This window comes from Taudactylus pleione, unplaced genomic scaffold (assembly GCF_031769625.1).
Source record: "Taudactylus pleione unplaced genomic scaffold, aTauple2 ptg000479l, whole genome shotgun sequence".
NCBI classification, from domain to species: Eukaryota; Metazoa; Chordata; class Amphibia; order Anura; family Myobatrachidae; genus Taudactylus; species Taudactylus pleione.
The window spans coordinates 1,874,052-1,899,883 of NW_028284881.1; the positions used below are offsets into that span (position 1 = coordinate 1,874,052).

The 25,832-nt window shown below is 42.2% G+C and overlaps 1 protein-coding gene across 1 annotated transcript in view; it reads left to right on the forward strand.

Moving 5' to 3' along the window:
* ATP6V0A2 (ATPase H+ transporting V0 subunit a2) overlaps positions 1-25,832 on the forward strand; it is an 81,737-nt gene that overhangs the window by 25,910 nt on the left and 29,995 nt on the right. Inside the window, exons 5-13 of the mRNA XM_088449155.1 lie at positions 238-338; positions 7,667-7,793; positions 8,366-8,448; positions 11,528-11,621; positions 17,464-17,676; positions 21,810-21,960; positions 22,590-22,729; positions 23,084-23,241; positions 23,404-23,485. Of these exons, the coding sequence (XP_088305281.1) occupies positions 238-338; positions 7,667-7,793; positions 8,366-8,448; positions 11,528-11,621; positions 17,464-17,676; positions 21,810-21,960; positions 22,590-22,729; positions 23,084-23,241; positions 23,404-23,485 (1,149 nt within the window). The remainder of the gene's footprint in view (positions 1-237; positions 339-7,666; positions 7,794-8,365; positions 8,449-11,527; positions 11,622-17,463; positions 17,677-21,809; positions 21,961-22,589; positions 22,730-23,083; positions 23,242-23,403; positions 23,486-25,832) is intronic.

Genomic DNA, 25,832 nt, shown 5'->3' on the forward strand with positions numbered 1-25,832 from the left:
AAAAACAAACAAACAAAAAAAAACCATACATTTTTTCCCCAAAATTTTGTCCATATAAACCAATAATAATAATAAAAAAAAAATAATAATTTCAACCACGCAAAAGTAGCACCCAACTAACCGTTTTGACATGTTATTTCAAATGAATAGTATACTGGTAAATGAGCCATTAGCCTGTTAGATCCTTGTAATTTTGTATTTGTGTTTTGTTACATACAAAGTCTGTCTTCCTCCTAGCATGAAGCGTCTCCACTAACCAGTTATGAGGAATTCCCCACTTTAGAAAAGGACTACTTAATGGACTGTTCCTCTATGCAGAGACTTGGGGCAAAACTAGGGTAAGTAAATGTTGCTGTCATATGGTCACACAACCTAACTCTTTTAGATCACTGAGAAACAGTATTCATATGAAATACAATAAAAACCAGGCAAAGATGTTCTGCTATCAACTTTAGGTTTAACAGCTGTAAACTTTTTGTAGTGCTAGAGTAATTGCAAACATCTGAAACTATACACAGTGCTGTTTGTATTGCAAACAGCATCTGAAATTAAGCTGATTGTGGGAAACTCTTTACAATAGCACACTCACAGGAATCTGTATGGGATCCCAGCTGTCAGAATCTCGACACCAGCATCCCGACGGGGCCCTCCCCCCCCCACCCCGCTATTTACCTTCGGTACCCCAGCGCTCAGGATGTCTGCACCAGGATTGTGATAGGTGTCGGGATTCCGGCGTCAGTAATATCAGAGCCGGCATCGCGGCCGCCAGGATACTGACTGTATCCCCACTCACACTGCCCTTCGAATTTACCCATTGCAGCTGCTAACCGATTCATCCTCCGATTTTCTCAATACGTGCTTAATTCCAGATGCAGTGGTCGGAGCGATTATTATTATCGGGAGCAGAGAAGACGCAACACAGCATGTAAAGGCCAGATCATTAGCACCGGCATACTTGTTACCTGTTGAGTGTAAAGATTTATGTACTCTATACTTAGTTTGCTATAGCACTATATATCACCCTGTATAGGGATTTCGCCATATGCGCTGAGGATTTTAATTCCTTTTGCCTGTATTTAATAGCTGAGTGTTTTTAATGTTACATTGTATATCTTCAGCGCAACTTCACTTATTTCCTCTGCTCACAGTCTTTCATTTATATAACAGTGGGAAACTTTGTAAATCTTTTCTATTTTATGACTATTGCGTTTACTACTGTTACTGCACTTTATATAACCATGAAAAGTGTTTTTACATAGCTTTTCGGATGTCCTGAGAATAAGGATTAGAGCTTCTGGTGCCGATATTCAACAGTTAAGGATATATAACACTCCATTGTACAGGAACTGAGTAAAATCAAAATTTGAGTCATCCCCTCCACTCATTGGCATATTGAATACTAACCTGGATAGGATCTATTAACTATATAACCGTAGGAAACCTTTCATTTTCTAATTGCCACTAGTGGAAATTAGGACTACATCTGCACACGCTACTTTGTATTGTTGTTGTTTTTTTAATTCGATTTTTATTATGGTTGTCCTTTTTCGAGAGATTGTTTGAGAATGGGTTATGTATATTTCTTGGATTAATAAATGCTAAGAGTTTTTTTTCACACATTTTTTTTATTGTATGTTTATTAAATACTCATTTAAAAACTTTACAATTATCTAGTATCATTATGCAGACCCAAGGCCAGGCTCAGAAGTAGGAGATTAAGCAGAATGAATATAGGGCTAATGTAGAAGTCTCAAAGGCCACACGATTCTGCTTTCTAATGGGTCAAACTATTAATACAATTAGCTTATAATAATATCTAAATGATACAAAAGTCCCTAGTGCCCCATGGTTAAACAACAATATATAAAACAACATAGAATTATCTTACAGATGGCTGTTGGACAAAGTCAGTGACCTAAATCGTAAGAAAAAAAAACAAAAACCCAAATATTCATATTTCCTTTGGGCCTCTCATCCACCATTACCCCCTTTTGCCTGCCTGAAGAGCTGGAAGAAGCTGGCTTCAGAGGGAGAGTAATCAGCGGAATGTCAATTGCCTCATGGAAAGAGTTGAAATCAGATGGATCTTGCAGTATTTGCCATTTTTCTATTCTTCAGCTCCTGCAGGCTAAAGGGATAACACCACCTATGCTGACATTCCTCTCAGGGACTGCATCTGTTAGGGGTTTCAGCATTCTCTGCAGCTGTAGGATATGTCACGAGAGGTCTTGAGGGATGCAGATCCCTTGGGTATCAAAATCTACACCAGGCATGTCATACTCAAAATACCAACCTGGCCGAATATTCAAGGTCTACGAATGTGTGGGCCGCAAAAGTCTTATATGCAATTTTGAAAGCTTTATTAATAATAAAAACTGATGCAGTGCCCCTTATGCAATTCCCCCCTGTATTACAGCCCCTTATGCAATGCCCTCTGAAGTTGTGCCCATTATGCAATGCCCCTTATGCTGTGCCCATTATGTAGTACCCCAGTAATGCCGCCATGTTGTGCCCCCAGTAATGTCCTTAGTAGTGCCCCTTATGCCCCTAAAATGATCCTTCCGCAGGTTCACCTATGGAAACCTTGTTACGACTTTTATTTCCTCTAGATAGTCAAGTTTGATCGTCTTCTCGGCACCAGTAGAGCACTTTATGCAGAGCCCCCCTTATGTTGTGCCCCAGTAATGACCCTAGTAGTGCGCTTTATGTTGTGCCCCCAGTAATGCCCCTAGTAGTGCCCTCTCCTAGTATAGAACAGGCCCCACTCACCTGTCCAGTACTTGCCTTTCTTCACGATGGCCGTTGGGCACCGCTCCAGTTCACGCCGTCATCCCTCATATACGCTGCCACTGACTGGATCTAATTAGATCCAGAGCGGCAAGCGCAGATTTCTCTCATCGCGGGTGACGTGATGCCGTCACTCGCGCGCTACATCACTGGGAACGCTGGCCTCTGAAGCGATCAGTGGCTTCTTTAGTCTCTGATCGCTTCAGAGACCAGCATTGCCAGTTTTAAATAAAGTAAACGCTGCCCGATTGCAGCTGAGCTCCGAACATGGCAGGGGCCGCATATTATATATATTTGGGCCCACACTGTCGGGCCGCATAAAATGGTTATCGGGCCACATGTTTGACATGCCTGATCTACACCATCCAAATGCTTCACATGGTGGATAATCTCTTCAATTTGAGTAAAATAATGTAACCTGTAGATGACATCACAGTCACATGGTGTTCAGTCGAAACTCCTCTTAGGCTATAAAACTCTGTGAGATCTGTCAAAAATGATGGGCTGAATAAAATCAAGCTGAAGAATTTTATTACATATATTTGAACGTCTGAGGCCCTGGATGGGCATATTCTCCTGGAGACTTCTGATCCGCAAGCTGTTTCTCTGGCCCCTAATGATATACTGAGACCATGCACTTGATGGGCCACCACATCTCTCAGCTTGTTTTGATCAGTAGCTTCATTGTTTTCCTCCAGGCCTGAAAGGCTGGTGGCGAGATGTGTATGGGCCGATTGAAGGCTATTCACCTCATTGTGTACAGTCTCTTGAAATTTGATTCCTAAAAGTTCAAAATCTTTTGTTTTTAGTTGGTAGATCCTGTTTGGTAGCCTACGTGCGAATAAGCTGCAACATTATGACAATGTTAGGATTATCTAATACAGCAGAGCTACAAGAGATGGAGTTTCAGATGTAGTGGATTTCTTAGGAGAGGTGATGAGGGAGGGTACATAAGGAATTGACAGAGATCCAAGCTTTGAGTGTCTAATACTGAACAACCAGCACTCTATTCAGAGTTAGTCTTCCGATCCTTATTTTTTGTGTGCTGGGTAGAGGAGGTAAGTATAATGCTCACATGGGGTCTCACTACAGTGAAGCGATGCACGTAGTGCTTAGATATAAAGTTATTGCAGCCCCACCATGTGTAAATTATCTCAGGTGGCTTAGTAGTATAGGATAAAGACCTAGGTTAGTTCCGCAATAAGTTCAATATAACATTGGAGCAGACTATGCATAAAAAGCCCAAAGGAGCTCTTCAGTAAAATTAGTTATGCATTTATAAATGTTGAAGCTAGAAGCACTCACCATCGGGAGCAGGGTGTAAGCAGAGGCCTGTGGAGGCCATCCCCATGTAGAAGTACGTTATCCCAGCTGGTGGGTGATAGACTACTGCATTGGTGCTCTAAGTCAGCAGCAGCCAAGGGAACTTCAGTGAGAGGCAAGAGAAGGGCTGAGCAGAAGCAGAGGATCTGCCCACTCCAATCCACAGCATCTCTGTATGATTAGGCTACAGCCTGGCAAAGCAGACCAGAGCTTCATAGCCAAATGAGCTAGTTTCACTTCTAGAAACTGTGATGTACTAGTTCTAGAATCGAAGGAGAAATAGCAGTAGCAGGATGATATCTACCAATTCAGCCAGAACTGCAATCTGCCCCATGGACTGCTGAGAAACGCTGTACTCCCCAATTCATTGTTATTTTGTGACTCAGGAGAAACAGGATACAGGGAAATCTACACAATTACATGGATCATTTTAGTATCAGCAATGCGGGTTGCGTGTTCTGTTTTTATGTCATTCATGGGTTTTGTGACAACAAATTGTAACCACATTAAGTAACACAGGATTCATTATGGCATTGCCCCCATCACTGGTCATTAGGCAGATGCAGTATTTCTCTGTGCATACAGCTTAGACAGCTAGAAATTGCACAAAGAAAAGGACTGTAAACAGTGTGCAGTGCCATTACTCACTCAGTCTCATACTTTTCAGCATCTGTAAGCTTTATTTTCAACAACTGGTACACAGTGGTATTGTCTATGAGCTATATGAACATAGATAATGGCCCCACAGTATACCTCCTTTTGATTTTAATTTTAAATGTATTTTTATGTAAATACATGTAACATTTTCTAGTTTTCCCCTTATTGTCTTTTTATTCATCTAATGTGTGAGATAGCAGCTGCTGGTAGCAGAGAGAACTCAGGCTGTCCTAGTGCACCATAAAGTCCCTGTGTGATGTACTGCTTCACATATAATTGGAGCCATATCAGAAAATATTAGTTTTCAAATATACAGTAAACCTTTTGGAATCTGTTCCAATGTTTACCAACCTGCTCACTTACCAAACATCAATTCTAAATGCTTCAATGTAACATGGTTATAACTAGGGGTGTGCACCGGCCACTTTTCGTGTTTTGTGTTTTGGATCTGGATCTTTCTTCGTGTTTTGGATCTGGATTTGTTTTGCCAAAACCACCCTTCCGTGTTTTGGGTTCTGGGTTTTGTGTTTTGGATCTGTATTTTTTTTTAAAAAAGCATAAAAACAGCTAAAATCACAGAATTTGTGGGTTTTTCTGCTCCTATGCTATTATTAACCTCAATAACCTTAATTTCCACTCATTTCCAGTCTATTCTGAACACCTCACAATAGTGTTTTTATATCCAAAAGGTTGCACCGAGGTAGCTGGATGACTATGCTAAGAGATACGAGTGGGCGGCACAAACACGTGGTCCATCTAGGAGTGACACTGCAGTGGCAGACAGGATGGCAGTTTGAAAAACTAGGCCCCAAACAGTACATAATTCAAAGAAAAAAAAGAGGTGCAAGATGGAATTGTCCTCCCACCCACCCTTATGTTGTATAAACAGGACATGCACACTTTAACAAACCAAACATTTCAGCGCCAGGGTCTGCCATACGACTGTGGCTGAAATGATTGGTTCGTTTGGGCCCCCACAAACAAGCTGGCAATTAATCTGTCCCTGCACAAACTGGCTCTACGGAGGCAAGATGTCGTCCTCATCCTCCGATTCCTCACCCTCTTCAGTGTTGTGTACATCCTCATCCTCACAGAGTATTAATTCGTCCCCGCTGGAATCCACAACCACAGGTCCCTCTGTACGTTCTGGAGGCTGGTCTCCCTGGAAGAGTTACTAATTCATTTTATGAACATCATCTTCTCCACATTTTGTGGAAGCAACCTCCTATGCCTTTTGCTGACAAGGTTCCCGGCTGCACTAAACACTCTTTCGGAGTACACACTGGAGGGGGGGGCAACTCAGGTAAAATAGAGCCAGTTTGTACAGGGACCTCCAAATTGCTTCTTTTTCCTGCCAGTACAGGTACGGACTGTCTGACATGCCTACTTGGATGCTGTCACCAATGTAATCCTTTAACAGACAGACACACGCTTGTCGCTGCTGCTTTAAGGATGCGGGTGCGGCTACAGCCCACACATTTCACAAAGACAGAAAAAAAAAGAAGAATATTTTTATTGTTTGTGGAGCACACTTTGAGGGTTACACCACCCTTTAACAGACAGACGCACGCTTGTCGCTGCTGCTTTGAGGATGCAGGTGGAATCTAGACGGGATTTGGAACCGGGGAGACACTACCTCCATCAATTGTCTAAATCCCACTGCACTAATGGCGGATACCGGACCCACGTCTAACACCAACATAGCAGTCAAGGCCTCAGTTATACGTTTTGCTTCAGGATGACTGCTGTCGTACTTCATCCTCATCGCTAGGGACTGTTGGAGGGTCAATTGTTTAGTAAAAGTGGTGGTGTTCCTACTTCCTCTCTGGGATGATGAACAACTCCCAGCAGCAGCAACAGCACTAGGAGGAAGTGGTTCTTGATCTTTCCTATTTTATTTTTATCAGAGAAAGTTTGGTCCTCCATTTATGTTATATTGATATATACGTGCGGCTAAAGCGCACACAAACACAGAAAATATTTTTGCTGGAGAGTAGTGTACTTTGTGGGTTACACCACCCTTTAAGAAATGAGCCAGCCGGCTCTTTACTTATGGGACACAGGCGCACGCTTGGCGCTGCTCCTTTGTTGATGCACGTGCAGCCACAGTGCACACAATTCACAAACACAGAAAATATATATTTTTTTGGTTTGGACTGGAGTGTACTTTGGGGGTTACAGCAGCCTTTAACGGTCAAGCCAGCCGGCCCTTTACTTATGACACAGGCGCACGCTTTGCACTACTTTGTTGATGCACGTGCGGCTATTGCGCACACAATTCACAAACACAGAAAAAATATAATTTTTTTAGCACTTGGGGGGAGCACCCCTGATGGACAGAGCACCCCCTGGACAACACTACAGCACCCCTTTAGGACTGGGACACTGCACAGGACTTTGGAGTGGACACAGCCCCTATGGAGAACTGACTGCACAACACAGTCCAGCCAGCCCCTATGGACTTTGAAGTAGTGGACACAGCCCCTATTAACAACAGCAGCACAGCACAACACAGCCAGCCCCTATGGACTTTGAAGTAGTGGACAACAGCAGCACAGCACACCCTCCCTCTTCACTGTCCACAGCCGAGTGAGAAAATGGCGCTGACGCGGGTACCTTTATATAGGGTCCAAAACCCGCGAGACCCGGAAGGCGGGATGATGACGTTTTGCCTCGATTTCAGATCCGAGTCAGGCGGGAAAAGTCGAGCCTGACTCGGATCGGGGGGGCTCGGGGGGGTTCGGATTTCAGAAATCCGAACCCGCTCACCCCTAGTTATAACATTCTAAAACTTAATTTTGATCATTTTGCATATAGAGCCCCATCAGTTGCAGCTCATTATGATCCTAGAAGGCAATGCATTTTGCATTATATAACATAGCTTTCCTCTTGTCTGCAGCTTTATCTCTGGCTTAGTTCACTGTGCAAAACTACAATCCTTTGAGAAAATGCTGTGGAGGGCATGCAAAGGCTACACCATCCTTACATACCGGGAGCTGGATGAGTTTCTGATAGATCCTGCCACTGTGAGTTACGCTCTCCCTGTTTATTTGCTAGGTAGTGGTGTCTAAAGCATACTTGCCTTCTCTCCCTGAATGTCACCTCCTGAATTATTATTTTTTAGGGTTGGGGGTGGTGGGTGGGGTGTTGTGAGCTGTGCCGGACTCCGGAGAATGTAGGCCAGCCTCCCACATGCTGCCCACTTCCCCAGTGAAGTAGGGGGTCCGGGGGCTTGATGATGGGATTTGCATAAATGGACCAAATTTTCTCATCTGCCGTCCAATTCTACATTTCTCTGTTTTATTGATGAAACTCCTTAATGAGAAGGATGAAAATCTCCTGCTTGTAAAGAGCACTTATGGACATTTGCTAACTAGTCACTTATGTAACATAAGTTCTAGAACCACCATTATTTTAAGCAAGGGATGTGTTTTTCTAATGAATATATCAGACTACATGCTAGAACATTTAGTAATTCCAAGTTTATTATTTAGCTCAGTTATCTATGGATAATCCTACATAATCACTCAGAAGTGGAATTATATGATCTTCATTACTGATGACATGTCAATTATCTATTATTTTATTTTTTTATTAGGAAGAACCCACTAAGTGGTTTGTGTTTTTAGTTTCCTATTGGGGAGACCAAATTGGACAAAAAGTCAAAAACATCTGTGAATGGTGAGTAAGGCTTTATTTAGAACTGTGGCAAACATTAAATATAAGTATTTACAGTAATTTTAAAGTATGTATGCATCCCCTCCCTTATACCATGTTTAAGTGAAGGTTCTTTATTGACATTCTTGATATTCTTTAAATCAGTATGGACGCATATCCTGTCTTTTTTTTGCTGACACCTCTATTGTCTATGTTTTAAAGTCCGATGTGATCTAATGATTGCCTTCCCAATAAAGATAAAGGAAAAAAAATATGTATGCAATGTAAATTTGTACATGTACCGTTGACGGATAAATCCTGCCAGCGTCTGGTATCCATACAGCCAAATATACTGCATCCGGTATCTTAGGGTGTACTACACAACACCGGGAGTGATTCACAATTGTACACTGTAGGGATTTTCACGCAGTTCTTCAATGTCCAGAAAACTGCTCATGCACAGATTGGGTCTTGCGTCCTCGCAAACAGTGTGGCTGCCGATGTCAGCAGTCTACAGCTGTTTGGGGGTGGCAATGAGCTCCATTTCACAAAACTGAGGTGTGTCACCACCGTTTTGTGGGAGTGCCAAGGTCAGGGTCTGCGTCTTCCAAAGCAGATTTCCTGGCCCTGGCAGAGAAGTTCCATCGCCAATTCGGATGCAGCACTTGGATGCCAACAGGAACTGCGTTTTGTCCTCGCACACCACCTACATCATTGGCATATTTGCACACAGCAGCTGCATCCAAAGACGCAGCTGTTTTGTGCAAGGCTTTCATCTCCACCCACTTGACATAATGTACCTGTGCCTTCTCGCAGACATAATCAGGTTAGCAAACCTTCTACTTCTACTATACACCTAGGTCCTCTATAACTACTCCTTTTCAGGTAGGCAGTAGGCGAATCTGTCTCAGTCCTCCACTTCTTCCCAGCCTCCGGTCCCCCAGGGTCAGGTTCCTGATAACTTATGGGTTGCTTGAATGCAAAAAGGTTCCTAGACTGCTTATGTGAAACCTCATCCTCCCCAACTCGCAATGCTCTAGTTCTTTGAGGGTGAATCAGGCTCTAAGCTTTCCCAGTGCTGCATCCTGTAAGGACAGAGCGGATAGGAGATGTCAAATCTATATTTGTGTCCGCCTTTTAAATTCAGGCAGAAACACAAACAGAAGTGTCAGGTTTACAACCCGACGCTTCGTAAATAAACCCCATTGTCTTATTCTGGCAGGGGGGTCTCTAATCTTACTCCCTTCATCCCATTCCTAGCTACATTGCTACTTACCTCCGGCGCTGGACGATCGGTCCGGTGCCCGGTCGGTATTTCGACGCCTATGTTAAATCCCCTGCCGGGATTATAGTGTCGTGATTGAGACCGGCGGCGGTCCCATAACTACATCCCATTATTATATATGTTTCTCTGAATCCAGCTGGGGGATACTGCGTTCTCACCCTCTAATATTTTTTTCTTTGTTTCCCTATGGTTTTACTGTTTTATTGAGTGTGGAGTTTCTATTTCTACTAAGCTTTGTTAATTAAACTGAATTAATACATGCTGGATGTAGAGCGAAAGTTTCCATTCCAAACCATTCTAGTTTAAAGATGTGCACTCCGAAGCTGACACCTTTACAAGATAGCGGTGTCCCCCATCTGGATTCAGAGTAATTAATTTAATAGGGATGATCAAAAATCCATTTTTTACACAGCCAATAATGGACACTGATGTGCAGTCTGGATGGTATTTTTTAAATTTGCTTGCCATGTTTGAAATACCAATATAACTTAAGGCCCTGGATTGCAGTTTAAAGATTATATATATTTTTTATTGTCATGCGAACATTGGTAGTTTAATATCTTTTGTGTTTTCGATCTGTTTGTTATTAATTTGATCTTAATATGTGATGTAAATATCCCAATAACCATTATTGCCTCATATACTTGGGGGTTGGTTCTGAGTTGGGAGAAGCAAAAAAAAATGTAAGTAACTTTGTATCTAGAAAAACCCATGTTGGAATGCAAGTGGTGCAAATATACTTATTATTTTTGTATGCAGAGTAAATACTGGCTGCTTTTGCATGTAGCCCACAAATGCTGGACAGCTTTATTATTCCACTGCAGTTTAGATTAGTTTGGACACGCCCCTCTCGCATATAAAGCAGGGTACACACTAGACTATTTGTCGTCATATCCCACGGATTGGGCTGACATATCGTTTAGTGTGGCCCCACTAAGTGGTCTTTTGCGGGTAGTTTGTTGGGGTCGTTCCATCGGCTTGCATGTGCAGCTGATGGAGCGACCAAGCTGCCGACTCTGGCAAGGTCAATGGTGCCAGTGAATGATATATCGTGCAGTCGGTCCCCGGACCCTACAGTGTGTACCGACCGCCCAATATAACGTTCATCAGCAGCATCTGGCGTCGCATTGGCGGGTCACTTAGTCTGCACCCAGCCTTAATCTGTCTGGACATTTTAAATCTTCCTCACCTGCAGTGCAACATGGTTTTGCCAAGGTGCAAAGTTACTTGTTTTTTTGCTTTGCTTCCACCGCAGAATCAGCCCCTTAATCCCTATGCCTATGCTTTTAATTGTGTTACACTGATCTGCTTCATGTGTAACCGTCTTGAAGAAATACATCTACATATTACTGCTTGCAACTAATAGCAAACACCTTCTAACTGTAATATATTTGTTACAGCTGTCTACAGGATTTCTCATCAATCCTACATCACATATTCCAGCAATGTATATTTCTGTTTTCATCATCAAAATGTTATTGTGTCCTATTAGGGGTATATTTACTAAAGGTTGATTTTAATCAATTTTGATCGATTTAAAATCAATTAACATCGATGTTGTGTTTCTGGGGCTAAATCACACATATACCAATACAAAAAAATAAAAATTCTGTTAGTAAATGTGTGATTTAGCCCCAGAAACATCACATTGATGTTAATCGACTGTGCTAAGTACAAAAATAGAACGTTTACACAAAATGAGTTGTTCTAATCGAATGAGTGTTGTTGCCTTTATGTTATCATATTACTTTAGTACTTTAGCTTTAAGTGTGTATTTCAATGCTCCAAATTATGGTATTTTTTAATTATCTTTATCAGTTACCATTGCCATGTATATCCTTACCCAAATTCTTCTGAGGAGCGCAAAGACATTATATCAGCGCTGAACATACGAATTCAAGACTTGCACTCGGTAAGCATGATTGTAAACATTTTTTTATGACAAATGCTCTTCCTGCTTTGGGGAGAATCTAGTCCTCTGGAATTGGTTCATAGCAGGCTGGACCACCCGTGGCTATGGCTGATAGATGGCAGCTATACTGGGTCTCATAGTTTCACACCAACCTTGAGATCCATAGGTTATCCATGGCTGTTCAACACCCTGGTTTATAGGCATAGTAAAAACCTTTTTCACTGCAACTATAAATACTTTTAATTTTAGATGTTATCACTATCATTTTGGTTGTTCGAATTCTATTAAGACTATGTAAGAAATAGATGACTGTACCTGCAATTAGGTGCTGTATATACCAAACTCTCCTTTTCCCAGCTGCCAGCTTATGCAAAGCTGTACCAGTGCAATACTGAAACTTTCTTGTATATTCCATAATTCTCGGACCACCCCAATCATCAGAATGCATTAGTATAAAACAAAGGACATTTCTCTGACATCCGTCTGGTGGACACTGGGTATACAATGGGGTAGAGCTCACTGTTCCAGGTTATTCAAGAGTGCAAACTAAATCTTGTTTATGGGCTGCCCCTCCTCCCTCCTCTACATCTCATGTTAGTTTTCTTTTTGCCTGATCATCTTATCTAGGGGACACTGCCAAACATGGGGTACATAAAGCACTGTGAGGAGTTGACATGTCAAAATACATTTGTTTGAACCAGTTAATTATAATAATGACACCTCTTTATATAGTGCACATTCTGCAGTGTTTTACACATAAAATTTTAATATTTAGTCATGCCAACCACTATGCCAACATTTTCTCTTGTATGCCTAAGGCGTAGGCACCATCTTCCAATTTTCCAGTTTTTTGTTTTTCTTTAATCTATGTGGGATACTGGAACTTTTGGTATAGGTGGAGCTCGTGGAGTCTGGGCACTAAAAGCTTGAAAATTTGAACCAGCACAGGTTCTTCCTCCTAGTATAACTGCCTGCAGAAACCATTTTATGTTGCCCAATGGAGCTGGGCACCATTTTTGCAGCTACAACTGTACTATGTATTAGATATATTTGATTTATTTATGTGTACTTTATAACTTGGGCAGCTGGCAATGCTCACTCTGGCCGCTACTTTGGTAACTATGGTGGCCAGAATGCTGGCGTCGGCTGCTCCGACCGATCTACAGAGCATGCAGAGGGGACATCCGCCACGGACTGAGCAGGGGCTGCAGGTAAGCGAAACACAGTGACAATTCCCCCCGCAGCAGAGGAGGCCGGAAGTCTGTCTTGGGACTGGGGGTTGTGGTGAAAGAGTGGCGGCCGGGTCATCTATTCTCCCACTGGTCTACCAGGGACACATGCAATGGGGATGCCGTTAAAACTGTGGCAAAGCAATGGGGGTCGGCTGTAGGAGAGGAACCATCGTTGCTTCTCTCCTTCTGTACCGTTTCATTGAGAGTCCACAAAAGGCTGCTACTCTTCTCCACCTAGGGATGCCGGGCAGCCATTTTCTCCTGGTCCAAACAAAATGACTGGTCCCAGGGAGAGCTCCTACCTCCTCTGTACCTCACAAAAGGGTGTCCGGTGTCAGATCTATTTATCTGTAATTGTTTTTCTGTTTATTTAACCTGTTCTCAGTATATGTCAAAATTTCAACTATGGCTTATCAGGGTTTACACCTACTAATCAAATTAGTAAATTTGTTACCTGATTTTTATCTGCATAAACTTATTAGTAACATAGTTTCATTATTTTGCCTCGGTTCCTCATTATCCTACAATTGTTTTTTATTGTTTTTTTTTTTTGCAGCTATGTAATTGTTTGACTACTGCTTGTTGCCTTTATTGCACTGTGTTGCTGGATAATGTAAATATCCTTTTTTTTCAGTGTAGTTTTCAGGGTATTACCTGTTATTTTGCAGTATTTTTCTGGGATAACTACTTCTATACAGTTGGTGATTTTCCTTTGTTCTGTGCACTCCCCGCCACAAGTTCCACTTTACGTGCCCTGTATATGTGTTCCAATTTTTTTTTTGTGTGTGCAACTACTGTATGTCTGCAAATGGAAATTCCTCAAGCGCTGCCCAGGAGAGGAGCACTACTGTGCTTTAGTCCATTTACTGCAGAAACTGTCGGGACAAATTCTCTAGTGCAGCTCAGGATCACGGGGGGGCTTTGTGAAGAGTGCTTTACGTCAGTGCAACGGCAGGGTTTTCCAGTAGCGGGACCCCTGCAGGAGCCAGCATGAAATTACCCCCTATCTCAGGTCATGCTGGAACTAGCGGAACAATCGTCATGTTACAGGATTTGCCCTGTGGGTGGCCCTACTGCTGGTCCCTCTTCCTTGCCTGTCGCTCCCCTACTATCACCAGTTGAACAGTCCTTGGTAACAACCAACCTAGTCCCGTCAATTTTAAGGCTTTAATTGCTGTAGTTAAGTCCACACTACTTGTTAAGGACTCAGAAGGGAACCTCTTTCTTCCTACGCTCAACTACGACGCAAACCTGAGGGGATTGGGCGGTGTGACTCCACTACAAGTTCCAAGGTTGATGGACAACACAGGAATCCTATGTTCCAATCAACATACTGGAGCTCAAAGCAATCTACCAAGCCATTTGTCAGTGAAGGTCATTTCTGTAATGTACAGTTAGACAATGCGACCTCTGTTGCGTACATCAATCATCAGGGCGGCACATGAAGCCTAGGAGCCATGAAAGTTGTCAGCAGGATTCTCCGCTGGGCAGAACAGTTTCTTCCTTCTCTGTGGGGGTCGAAAAACTGGGTAGCAGACTATTTCAGTTGTCAGGACGTTCACACGGGGGAATGGTCTCTCCATCACGCCATGTTCCGGATGTTAGTGGATCGTTGCGGTCGTCGCAACATAGTGCCTGAATTAGAGTTTTAATCTATTCTAATGTTGAGCAATTATCCATAAAACCACGGATGCATCGAAGTCACAATGCGCATGTGTTAATGTACATTACCATAGTCACTCGTAGCGACTATATACTCAGTCTTATTGACAGCCAGGGAGCATTTAGGGGAGGAAACGGGAAGTAGCGAGACAGAACGCAGGTGTGTTAGGACCATTTCAGTAGCGTGTCGCACCTTGCCACTACTATCCCGTACGCAAGAAATATGGCTCCAGCGTCTCAATTCCCAGGGCTGTTCTGCGGGATCATAGACTCACTCAGGATTGCAATAATTGAATGATCTGTGACAGATGCCGCATCCTTGTACTCAGATGCTGTAAAATTTGACGCAGATGTTTTGATTTGCAAAGCCGCTGATGGGCTTCTCAATACATCTCTCAGCGGCTGCTACATTTGCTTATTTTCACAGAGCAGCTGCATACAAATATGCAGCAGCGATGGCAATCGCATACAACTCTGAATCGGGCCCATAGACATGATGGCCTCCTGTCACAATCGCAAGCTGACCAGGTAATGCTCAGGATCCGGAAGCCCTGCTGGTGGACACCCTGTCGGTTCGACAGACATTTCCCCTCATCTATATTTTTCATCTGGTCTATTGGTCGATGCTGCCTCAGGTTCGTCACAAGCTGGAGGGCGGAGTTCATGTATGCTTTTTGTGCTCTGTGATATCCATAAAAGGGGCTGGCCTGCTACCAAGCAGACGCTGGCGTGTTGGTCATGCAGCAGACTTACTCTTTGGCCAACAAGCCGGTTCCGGACTTGGTGAGGGCTCACTCCACCTGGTCGGTTGGCATTTCCTGAGTGGCTTGGCAGAGAAACTTTGCAGAGCACCTTCATTAAATTATGCTGGTTTGACACCTTCGCCTCCACGAACGCTAGTTGTGGGTGAAGGGTTCTACGGACAGCAAAGGAGCATTCCCTCCTTTAGGGGACAGCTGCGGGACATCCCACAGTTCCTGTGTCCTCATGGATGAAAGAAAATGGGGTTTTGGTGAATCCTAGGCTCCCACCAGTCTCTCTTTTTATGTGAATATGAGTTTTGTGTTCCTATTTTATTCCTCCAACTCCCTGTCCTTTGGGCTTTGTTAGTATTAACTGGCTACTGCAGGCAGGCAGTGGGGTAGAGGGGAGGAGGAGCCTGTGCAGGTTCAAACATTAACCTCTGGTGCCCAGACTCCTCCAGCTCCACCTATATCCACAGTTCCAGTGCCCACCATGGAATCAATGAAAAGGATTTATCAGGTAAGAAGCAAAATCTTTTTTTTATTTATTTCCATTACCTTTAGGTGCTCATTTTTCCTGAAAGAGAACTTTGATGAAGGGGGGCACAGGTAGAAGCGTTCCACACACGTCCACTGCTCCTGCTCCAATGATCTCTGTGTACCTGGGGACAGTGCACCTTCAGATGTCTTCAGCTATCCATACCTGAGACTTGCCTTCACAAGGCAGTCCTGTCCCTCTCACTGTGATTGAAAGGGCTTACAGGGATCTCCCTACCCATTGCATGCCAGCAGGACTATGTGTTCAGTACTAGGTGGGAGGGTCTTTGGGAACCTTACATGGTTCTGGCTCTGTTGACCGTGGTAGGTCTCAGTAGTGGGAGAACTGATTAGCAAAAAGTAGCAATTGCATGTTTTACTCTCAGTGGGGGAAAAGCTTTGTAGTGGAGTCTATTCCCCTATTTGGCAGGAATTATTCCTTCTTTTCTCTAGTTTCCATTCCTATGTATCACTGTGCAAGGGGACACTGCGCTGCTTACTGTTGCTGTGACCTGTGATTTCAGTATTCTTTTTAGTTGCTGGGCACTATTTTTTCTTTCTTCTACTTGGGGATACAGGGTTGTAATTATATATTTAGAGATGTGTATTGCTTGTGCTATTCTGTCACTGAGCACTGCATTTTTCTGTGTCTGTGTTCTGACAATTTGAGTGGGTTATATCTGCAGCCATATCTGTCCATCGGCAAGTTTGTACGGGTGATCAGCCGATCGCCCATACACATGCAGCTGTAGCCGAGGGTCCGCCCCCCAGCCGGCGGAACCCGCAGCTGCCTGGAAGATGATGGTCGTTCATATACAATGAACGACCAATGAACGACAGATATATCGGCAGATCACTCAATCTGCAAATATTTAGCTGTAATGGGTTTTTAATCTGATTGTAGTATTATATCTGTTCATCCTTTTCATACATTTCATGTGTGTAGTTAATGGAACTATATGTTATTTTAAGTGTATTAAGGTAGGACCAGATAAACAAATATCTTCTAAATGGACTTTGCAGATTATCTGTGATGGTATTGTTAGTGCTAGGTAATGCTAGTAAGTCTGTTTGCAGAGTTTACCATCTAGTGCAGTTGTTATGACATTTTTATAGTTCAAACATATTATGCATAGCTTTACAGAGAACGTTTATTTAATCTTTCACATGTAGACACACGTATTGCATACAGACCCAACCAGATATATAAAACCAGCACTGTGAGGCAAAAAATATTAACAGCTGTGCCACAAATTTCCACATTGTTTACATTCCTTTTTTCCATTGCTCCTTTATCTCCTCTCACAGCACACTCTGGTCTGTATATCAAAGTTTATTGTATCAGCGGAGTGTGCAAGAAGCACCAGAGCAGAGAGCGACACCCCAGGTTGGAAGGAGGAACTGCACATATTTTGACATGTGCAGGGTGCTAGAATGAAAACTAGTATTGCCTAATGGCATGGATTGAGTTTCATCGCTGGTGCTAGTATGGGTTTAATGGGGGCCTGGATAGGTCCAAAAAGATAACACAGTAGTTGAAATAACAGATACAACTCAGCCTGCATGTGGGGTTAACTTAAGAATATAAATGTCTGTATGCTATGCACAATTGAACACAACCTATTTAAAGGTTTGTGTTTCTTTAACAATTGTTTTTTCTTCATGTAGGTGAGATCTCAGACTGATGACTATCTCAAACAAGTTCTTTTGAAGGCATCAGAGTCTATCTACAAATGGGTTATTCAGGTCAAGAAGATGAAAGCTATTTACCATGTTCTGAATTTGTGCAGTTTTGATGTGACAAACAAGTGCCTGATTGCAGAGGTTTGGTGTCCTGTGGCCGATCTCCAGAAGCTGAGGAGAGCGCTTGAGGAAGGCTCGGTGAGATAATCTTCCTGTTCATTAACATTGACCTGTTGCAATCCAACGTTCATGCTACTCAGACAGCCTCTTTCCCGAATATATGCAAAGCTTGGTTTTTAGGATTATGTTTTTAATGCTCGTCTTCTCAAAAAATGGGATTATAGGATTTATTTTATTCATAACCATAACAGGCAAAATTTGTAAAAGTAAGGATTGAGAACTAGATGGTCCCCTTGTATAATTGCTCCATACAGGCACCATGACGCAGTGCTCGTTGGCAGGTGATCTGGAATTGGGGCCCACTCTGAAACATGTAGTGGTAATCGTCCAGTATCAGAAGGAAACAGGTGAACCCTGTTGAAATGGTCACCCAACTGATGGATAGACCCGCCCATGGAGACAGTCTGAAGAACAAACTAGGCAAGTGCTACTTGGACTTGTTCTATTTTGAAATCTGATCTGGAATGGCCACGAATGAAACTTTGCAATTTGCACCACCTCGAAAGTATACACCAGGAACTTCATGCAAAGGTGAACAGACCAAATAGAATTTGTACTGGTTGCGCAATTCCAATGGGGTGCAGCTGAATATCCAAGAAAGTGGAGAACACCAACCACTAAGACAAGTTACAGAAACATAAAAAATAAGGATACCAGTGCTTCCCCTAATTGGGAAGATCGTATATCACAATCCAAAACAATTTAAATGTACTTGTAAATAAAAAGGTAAAACAATACATAGGTAACGATCCCAGACTTTCTGTTCAAACATCTAGGGGAAGTACACACATTTGGGCGGTGAAGGAGTCTTACCTGGGTTTACCATCTTGCCCTTCATACCTTCAAGTGTGCCTTTTTCAAAAGACCCCATATGGTACGCAGGAACCCCTTAAATTTTGTTGGTGGTTCCATTTGTTATTACAAATTTTTCACTGTGAATTTTATTGTGAATTATGTTTCAATAAATGTTATTGATCTTATACTATGTGGAACTTCATTCTTATATCTTTGAGGTTTCTGACCCTCTACGGATGAAGTGTTAAAAACATGAAATTATAAGAAAAAGAAATCATCCGCTGGACTTTTGAACAGAAAGTCTGGGAGCGTTACCTATGCATTGTTTTACCTTTTGATTTACAAGTACATTTTAAACTGTTTTGGATTGTGATATATGATCTTCCTAATTAGGGGAAGCGCTGGTATCCTAATTTTTTATGTTTCTGTAAAGGTGAACAGAGACCTGTCTTCGAGGAAACATGAACTTTCCTAGTCACTCTAAGGATATGTTTTTACGCTCTGGTGATGGGTGTCGAAAACAGAGAACCCAGAAAACTAAACCAATAAGGCCCCCCCCTTCCGATCGGAGTAGGGAAGCCGTAACTGCCATGGTTTTTGTAAATCCCCTCAGCACTTTATCCAGGGAAAAAATTGAATTTGAAAGAACTGAACGGCAAGCCTGAGCAGTCAGCGTTGTCCCTCCAAGACCTCCCAGATTGGAACATGTAAGTATGCTTCAAGGATGTCTCTGAACAGCTATCATACAGAATTGGTAAAAAGAAACCATGTGGTTGCTGGACCAGAAAAAGATTTGACTAAAACCCCAAACTTTCTACTGTTGCGGGACTGGATGACTTAACTAACTTCAAATCATTGTTATGTCACGGGAAAACCTTTTATTGATAAAGTGCCTGGGTAAGGTGTTCAGGAGATCTATAAAGTATTCCTGACAATGGATGCCGCTCACCCTGGCCTCTGTGGTGACATTGATCCACTGATTCCAGCAGAGAAGCAATGCAGGCCTCACCACAGTAGTATCATGGTAGGCCTCCTGCCAGTCACGCCAACTGTTTGTCAGAAGGTTTGGGAGCTGGACTTCTAGCTGATAAAGCCCATTAATCTCTTTGCAGCCCAACATGGGGAGCAAAGGAGACCCCCGCAAGTTTGACTTTTTGCCTTACCAAAGGGATTAAAGGAATGTAATCAAATTCACATGGGTCTGTGGACACTGGCTGGGAGAAAATAACTTTTTCCACAATGGCCTCGAAAATCATTGTGTTCAGTTCGGGACAAAGCAGTATCTTTTCCATAGAGGGGGAGAGGACTGAGCTTTTAATGCTAGACGCCACTTTTGGACCTAACGTTTTGTGTGCAGCCATAGCTGAGTGTACCCTCTCATAGGGGGAATTTTTGGAACGTCCCCATGCTATCCAGCATCCCCCAGATAGGATGACAGAGAAAATAGGATTATTGGTACTCACTGTTAAATTCATTTATTTTAATCCATCTGAGGGACACTGGATACCATGGGGTATAAAGGGTGCTATTCAAGGAGCAGACACAGGTGCAAATTTTAAACTTGTTTGTGGGCTGCCTCCTCCCCCTCTATATGCCATAGTACAAAGCTTCTTAGTTTTTACATTAATAAGCCCATAAGGGTTTAAGATAACACATGTAACAAGAACAACAACCAAACAAGAGAGAGGGAGAACAGAGTGTCACACAGAAGGGGATACAGATTTAATGGTAACATTTTTATTTCCATCTGATACTGGGCGATTGTGTCAGTGCAAACCAATGTACAAGGCTTTGTTGCTATTGCTTTAAAGTCCCTATTGAAGGATCATTTTACTTCAGAGCAGTCAAAGCTCTTAATAAAAGTGCTGGAGCTCAGCAGTTTTCACCACCCTAGATAGTGGACCATCACATTCCTACTTGGAATGTTGCCTTTCTGTTAGCCTTTTGCTCTTCAGGAGAGTTTCTGAGCTGCTGTCTCTATCTCTATCTTCTTTCCTAATCTGTGAGGTTGTGTTTAGAACCAAACCTTCCTTTCACCTTAACGTGGTCTCTAGGTTCCTTTTTGAATCAAAACATGTGATCCTGATGTTGTACCGGCATAGGTCTCCAGACAAAGAGGACTATTTCAGGCCCTGGTTGCTGTCAGAGAATAGCAGAGCTATGACCATAGGACTCATGTCTTTGCTGAACAGATGACCTGTTTATTATATGGGTTTTTTTTTATGTATTTTTATTGAAGCAATGAATGTTACAGCAGTATAGAACAAATAAAATACTACATTTGTATATAACAGACAGATGATAGGAGTATCACATTGTCAAAAAAGGTAAAGCACGCAAACAATTGCGTAAAATCAGTAATTCAACCGACTGTTGTTACAGTATAAGATTTGGGAACAAAACAGTCTAAAGGTTAAGAATGTGTGATAAAGATTCACAGAAAAAAAAAACGCATGATACCATCATCTTAATGTACAGCAATACTAGATGCTAAAAATAATAAAAACTTAAAAAAAACAAAAGGGGTTTTGCTCGCCACCCACACCTCCCCTCCCCTCCCCTTATCCAAATCTCCCACAGCCAACTGAGAAAGAGAAAGCTAGAGGATAATGGGAGGATCACCCTATACCATTCGGGAAATATACCAAATCGTATTTGACAATGAGCCGTGTAGTTGAGATCTAACAGCACTGGATACATTTGTAATGTAGCTTTCCTACACACCTTGTCTCCCTCCAACATTACTCCCACCCATTCCCTCCGGAAAAGGTAATAGATGACCTGTTCTTAATGATTTGTACAAGAAAAGCTGGCCTACTACCAAACAAACCATTACAAGGTGGATTACTTCAGCAATAACTTGCCAGGCTTAACTTGGCAAATTACTTCCAATTCCTGAACCTGTGAAGTTGTATACCAGATAGGTGGGACTCTCTTGGGTGGCATCGCACTGGGCCTTTATTGAGTAGTTTTGCCACCACACTGTTAACAAATTTGGCAGATTTAATACTTTTGCGTGCAAAGATGCCATCACTGGACATAAGGGACACCGCACTGAGTTTATCGTCCTTTAGGAAAAGTCTATAGATTGTAAGCTTGCGAGCAGGGCCTTCCTACCTATATATCTGTTTGTTATTACCCAGTTTTGTTCTGTTAATGTTCCAATTGTAAAGCGCAACGGAATATGCTGCGCTATATAAGAAACTGTTAATAAATAAAAGACACATAAGAGGCTGAATATCTGATTTCTGCAACCCAGAGGTTAAGCACAAAATTAATGTAAAATGTACCTGAGCAATGGTTGAATGTGTAGCCTTATATGCCAATGACACACAAATCCTGTCTCCATTCATCAGAGAAAGAGTGGTGCTACTGTCGCTTCCTTCATAAACCGCATACCCAGCAATGAGACCCCTCCAACATTAATCCGTACCAACAAATTCACTGCTGGCTTTCAGAACATTGTGGATGCATATGGAGTGGGGAACTATAGAGAAATAAATCCAGGTGCGTTATTTGGGGTCTATTGGCCTGATTCAGAGTCCGACGCAAAGGCGACTACATACGCAATTGAACGCTGTTTTTTTTTTTTTGGCATCGCGCATGCATATAAGCCGCACCGCTCGTGTGCAAGATCGCACTGCAATCACGGACGCACATAGGGAACCACCGCAGATTGAGTGACAAGGTTGTCATCGTATGGGGGTGGTCAGAGAAGGTCACGTGTCTGTCCGTTTATACGGCGTTACATGGGCGTTCATAAATTAGCCACTGCGAGTGCATACGCAGCTCTGCGTGTACAAAAAGCCCCCAAGGCTGCGGCAGGTCAGACCTGCCGCAAGGCCAAGATGGCCGCCGATGTGCGACGATGTTACCAATATTTACGCTGGTATGCATCGACGCACGCAGGTAAAAAAAGGCAGTAGTGGGTGTCCTTATCCTCGGGTGATCTTTGCTAACATAGTTTCACAGCTGCGTTGCATGTGATATCGTAGCTGCCATCACATTAGCGTCCATCTCTGAACCAGGCCCTAAGCCTTTTTGAGTCTTAAATCTCTTTACGTAACAATTTGGTCTATACTTTACGCTAATACAAATCAAAAGCAAAAATATTATTATTATTTTTTAAATAACAGCTCCCTACACCATCATCACGTTTCCTTTTCTGTTTGCTGTCATGTTTGGAGATTTTGGACACGGACTTCTGATGTCTCTATTTGCTCTCTTCCTGGTTCTCTATGAAAACAGTCCAAAACTACAACGCGCTCAGGATGAAGTAAGAAAATGTTTATTCCTTTTGCAGATATGTAGTTCTCTATTTTGTAACTGGTAAACATATATGAGAAGTGAGACACAGACAAAACAGATCTCAAAGGCACAAGCCCTTAAACTGAAGATGTTTAAATAGTACTTGAGAACAGATAGCCAACCTCTGCATCTTGCACATGTCACTTATTTGCCGGTACAGAAGATGCCTACCCTAGATGCTAGACCTCCATATAGAAAACATACAACATGTTTGTCCACTTTAGTGCCTGAGTGTCATATGTTACTTCCCCTCTGGTGTAAAGGTTGTCAGCATATGCACAGGTTATAGTGATTGTGGTCCTTCTCTTTTATTATTTCACAGATTTTGAAGACATTTTTCGAGGGGCGCTATATTATTCTACTAATGGGGCTCTTTTCTGTCTATACTGGGCTTATATACAATGACTGCTTCTCTAAGTCTATGAACATATTTGGGTCTAGTTGGAGTGTGTCAGCAATGAATAAATCACAAGCTTGGAAGTGAGTATATAGAATAAGGCTCTGACTTTTCGGCCTATAATAACTTTGATCTTTCAGACAAAAATGTAAATAAAGTGGGGGTTTTATATTTGAATAAGAAAAAAGTTGAATACATACCACAGAGAGTGTTACTGTTTTGTTTTATACTTTTTTCACCATTAGAAATGATTCACATCAGTACTTGACACTGGATCCCAATGTAGCAGGAGTTGTAACTGGAGTTTATCCCTTTGGCATAGACCCAGTGAGTACCATTTTCATACTAGTGTAAACTACTATCCCAACTTTATTTCCATTATTTCCCCACATTTTCTTTCTTTTTAGCTAAAACACCTCCTATCTGACTTTCTGGCGCTATCACTTTTCTGGTTCCAGCATCTCTTTACTCTCTCACTTTACCTGGATCGTGTGTATTGCTTTTTCTGGGTTTTATGTTTGTTTTGGGGGTTTGTTTGCTCTGTGGATGCATGCTCTCTTCTGTTTTGCTGCATCTGTACAGTTTTTGTTGCCTCTCCTCTTTGGAAAGAAATTATATACATCTATTTATCCATCAATACTTAATGGCAGTCCTTGCATTCAGTTAGTTCTATTCTACATAGGTAAATATTGGTGGTTTAAAAACAAAGCCCTCTGATGGTATATAATGACATTTTTCCACTTCCACTTTGTCTTTTCCTGTGTCTAGCTTAGGCAGACAGGTTTTTGTTTTTTTTATTGTTTTGTGCGAAGATGCAGCTACTTGCCATTTTTATATGCTCCCAGGGAAGCACCATTCCATGCTGCTGAACTGAGAAGTTGGTTACTCGTGCTCTCCAGTCTACTACGTTATAGAGCAGCCCTGGCAGCTAAGAAATAAAAGGTGTGTGCTCTCTAGGCTTCTACGCAAGCGGACACTCCTGCACCTTTATTATTACACAGTGGTCAGGGAGGCTACACTTAAGAGGAACCAGAATTACTATTCACAGCTACACAATTCTGACAGACACAGTGGCAGCACCATAATTGCCACCTGGGCCAGTGCCCAAACATTCAAACAACACTTGGAGAGGTAAGCCCTAAAGTTAGGTTAGGGTACTCCAACTGATAGAGGTAGCGAAGAAGAGCTGGATTCAGGGAAATGAACACTGAATGAGCGATTTGTTAAGTAGGATGAGAACAAGGATAGGGCTGTGTCCTGAAGACCTAGGGATGGTAGTGTTTTATATGAGAAGAGAGTTGTCAACAGTGTCAAATGCAACAGAGAGATCTAGAAGGATAAGAAGTGAATAATGGCCTTTAGACATAGCAGTGATCAGATTATTCACTACCTTTAAACAGTGCTGTATCTGTGGTGTTGGGAACGAAAGCCTGACTGGGGGTCCAATAAGTGGTGTGAGTGAAGAAAGTGTGAGGCTGGTGTAGGCAAGTCTCTCATGTAGCTTGGAGCGGCATGGGAGCTTAGAGATGGGATGTTAATTTGAGAGAGATTTGGGGTCAGAATTCTGTTTTTATTTTTTTCAGAATATGAGTAATCACTGCATGCTTAAATACTGATGGAAAGATGCAAGTAGAGCACAAGAGATTACAGATTTTAGTTAAGATTGGAATGAGCACAGGAGACAGCTTTACTATTTTGTGAGGGCATAGGATCAAGAGGAGAGGTAGTAGAGTAGGAAGATGAGAAGAGTGTAGATACTTACTCTTCTTTTGTGGGATGAAATGAAGAGAAGGTGCAAGAGGGTACAGGGAAGGTATTGAGCAGGTCACTCTGAGGAAAAACTCATAATATAATTTTGGATCTTATCAATTTTGTTCTTTAAACAGGAAGCAAGATCTTGTGCACTGATATTTGCTATTGGGTTAGTTGTGGGAGGGATAAGAGGTGGTTTAAATGTATTAAAAAGTCTATTGGGGTTTGAAGCTTGAACAGAGATGAGAGATTGAATATATTTGTTTGTCAGTGTCCAGAAGCTTACAATATGAATAGTAGATAGTCTTCTATGTGAGGAAGTCACTTCGAGTATGAGATTTACTCTGCTGATCTACTTTACGTGATTATTTTGTAGGTGTCTTGTTCATTAAGAATGCCATGGTTGACATCTGTCTACGTGGAGTCTGCTGGGTAGCTGGAGCAACTTTATTGAGGGCTATTTTTAGAGTTTGGTTAAGGTGTGATTCAGCAATCTAAGGAGTAGTGAATGTAGAAATTGGTAAGAGTAGTTGTTGCAGAGGTTGACAGTTGTTGAAAATTAATAATGTTAATATTTCTTCTGGTTCGAGGAGGCTTGGTAGACTTCAGTGACATTGAAGTAATTGATGACAGCATGCAGGTGATAAAGTTATGATAAGAGAGAGGGAAACGATTTTTAGTGAATTCAGAAACTGAGCATAGTCTGATGAATACAAGACCAAGCCAGTGGCCCTCCTGATTAGTAGAGGGAGCGGCCAAGCACAGTTGTTGCCATATCGGGATGACATCTTTGTGTTGAAACAGTCGGAGCAGATTTTAATACCCAGAGCCTCACAGGTGATAACTTTTCTGCAGAAACATTGATGGATTGTGATTCAATCATTGAGTAAACATAATGTTTTAGGAGTAATAATGAATACTG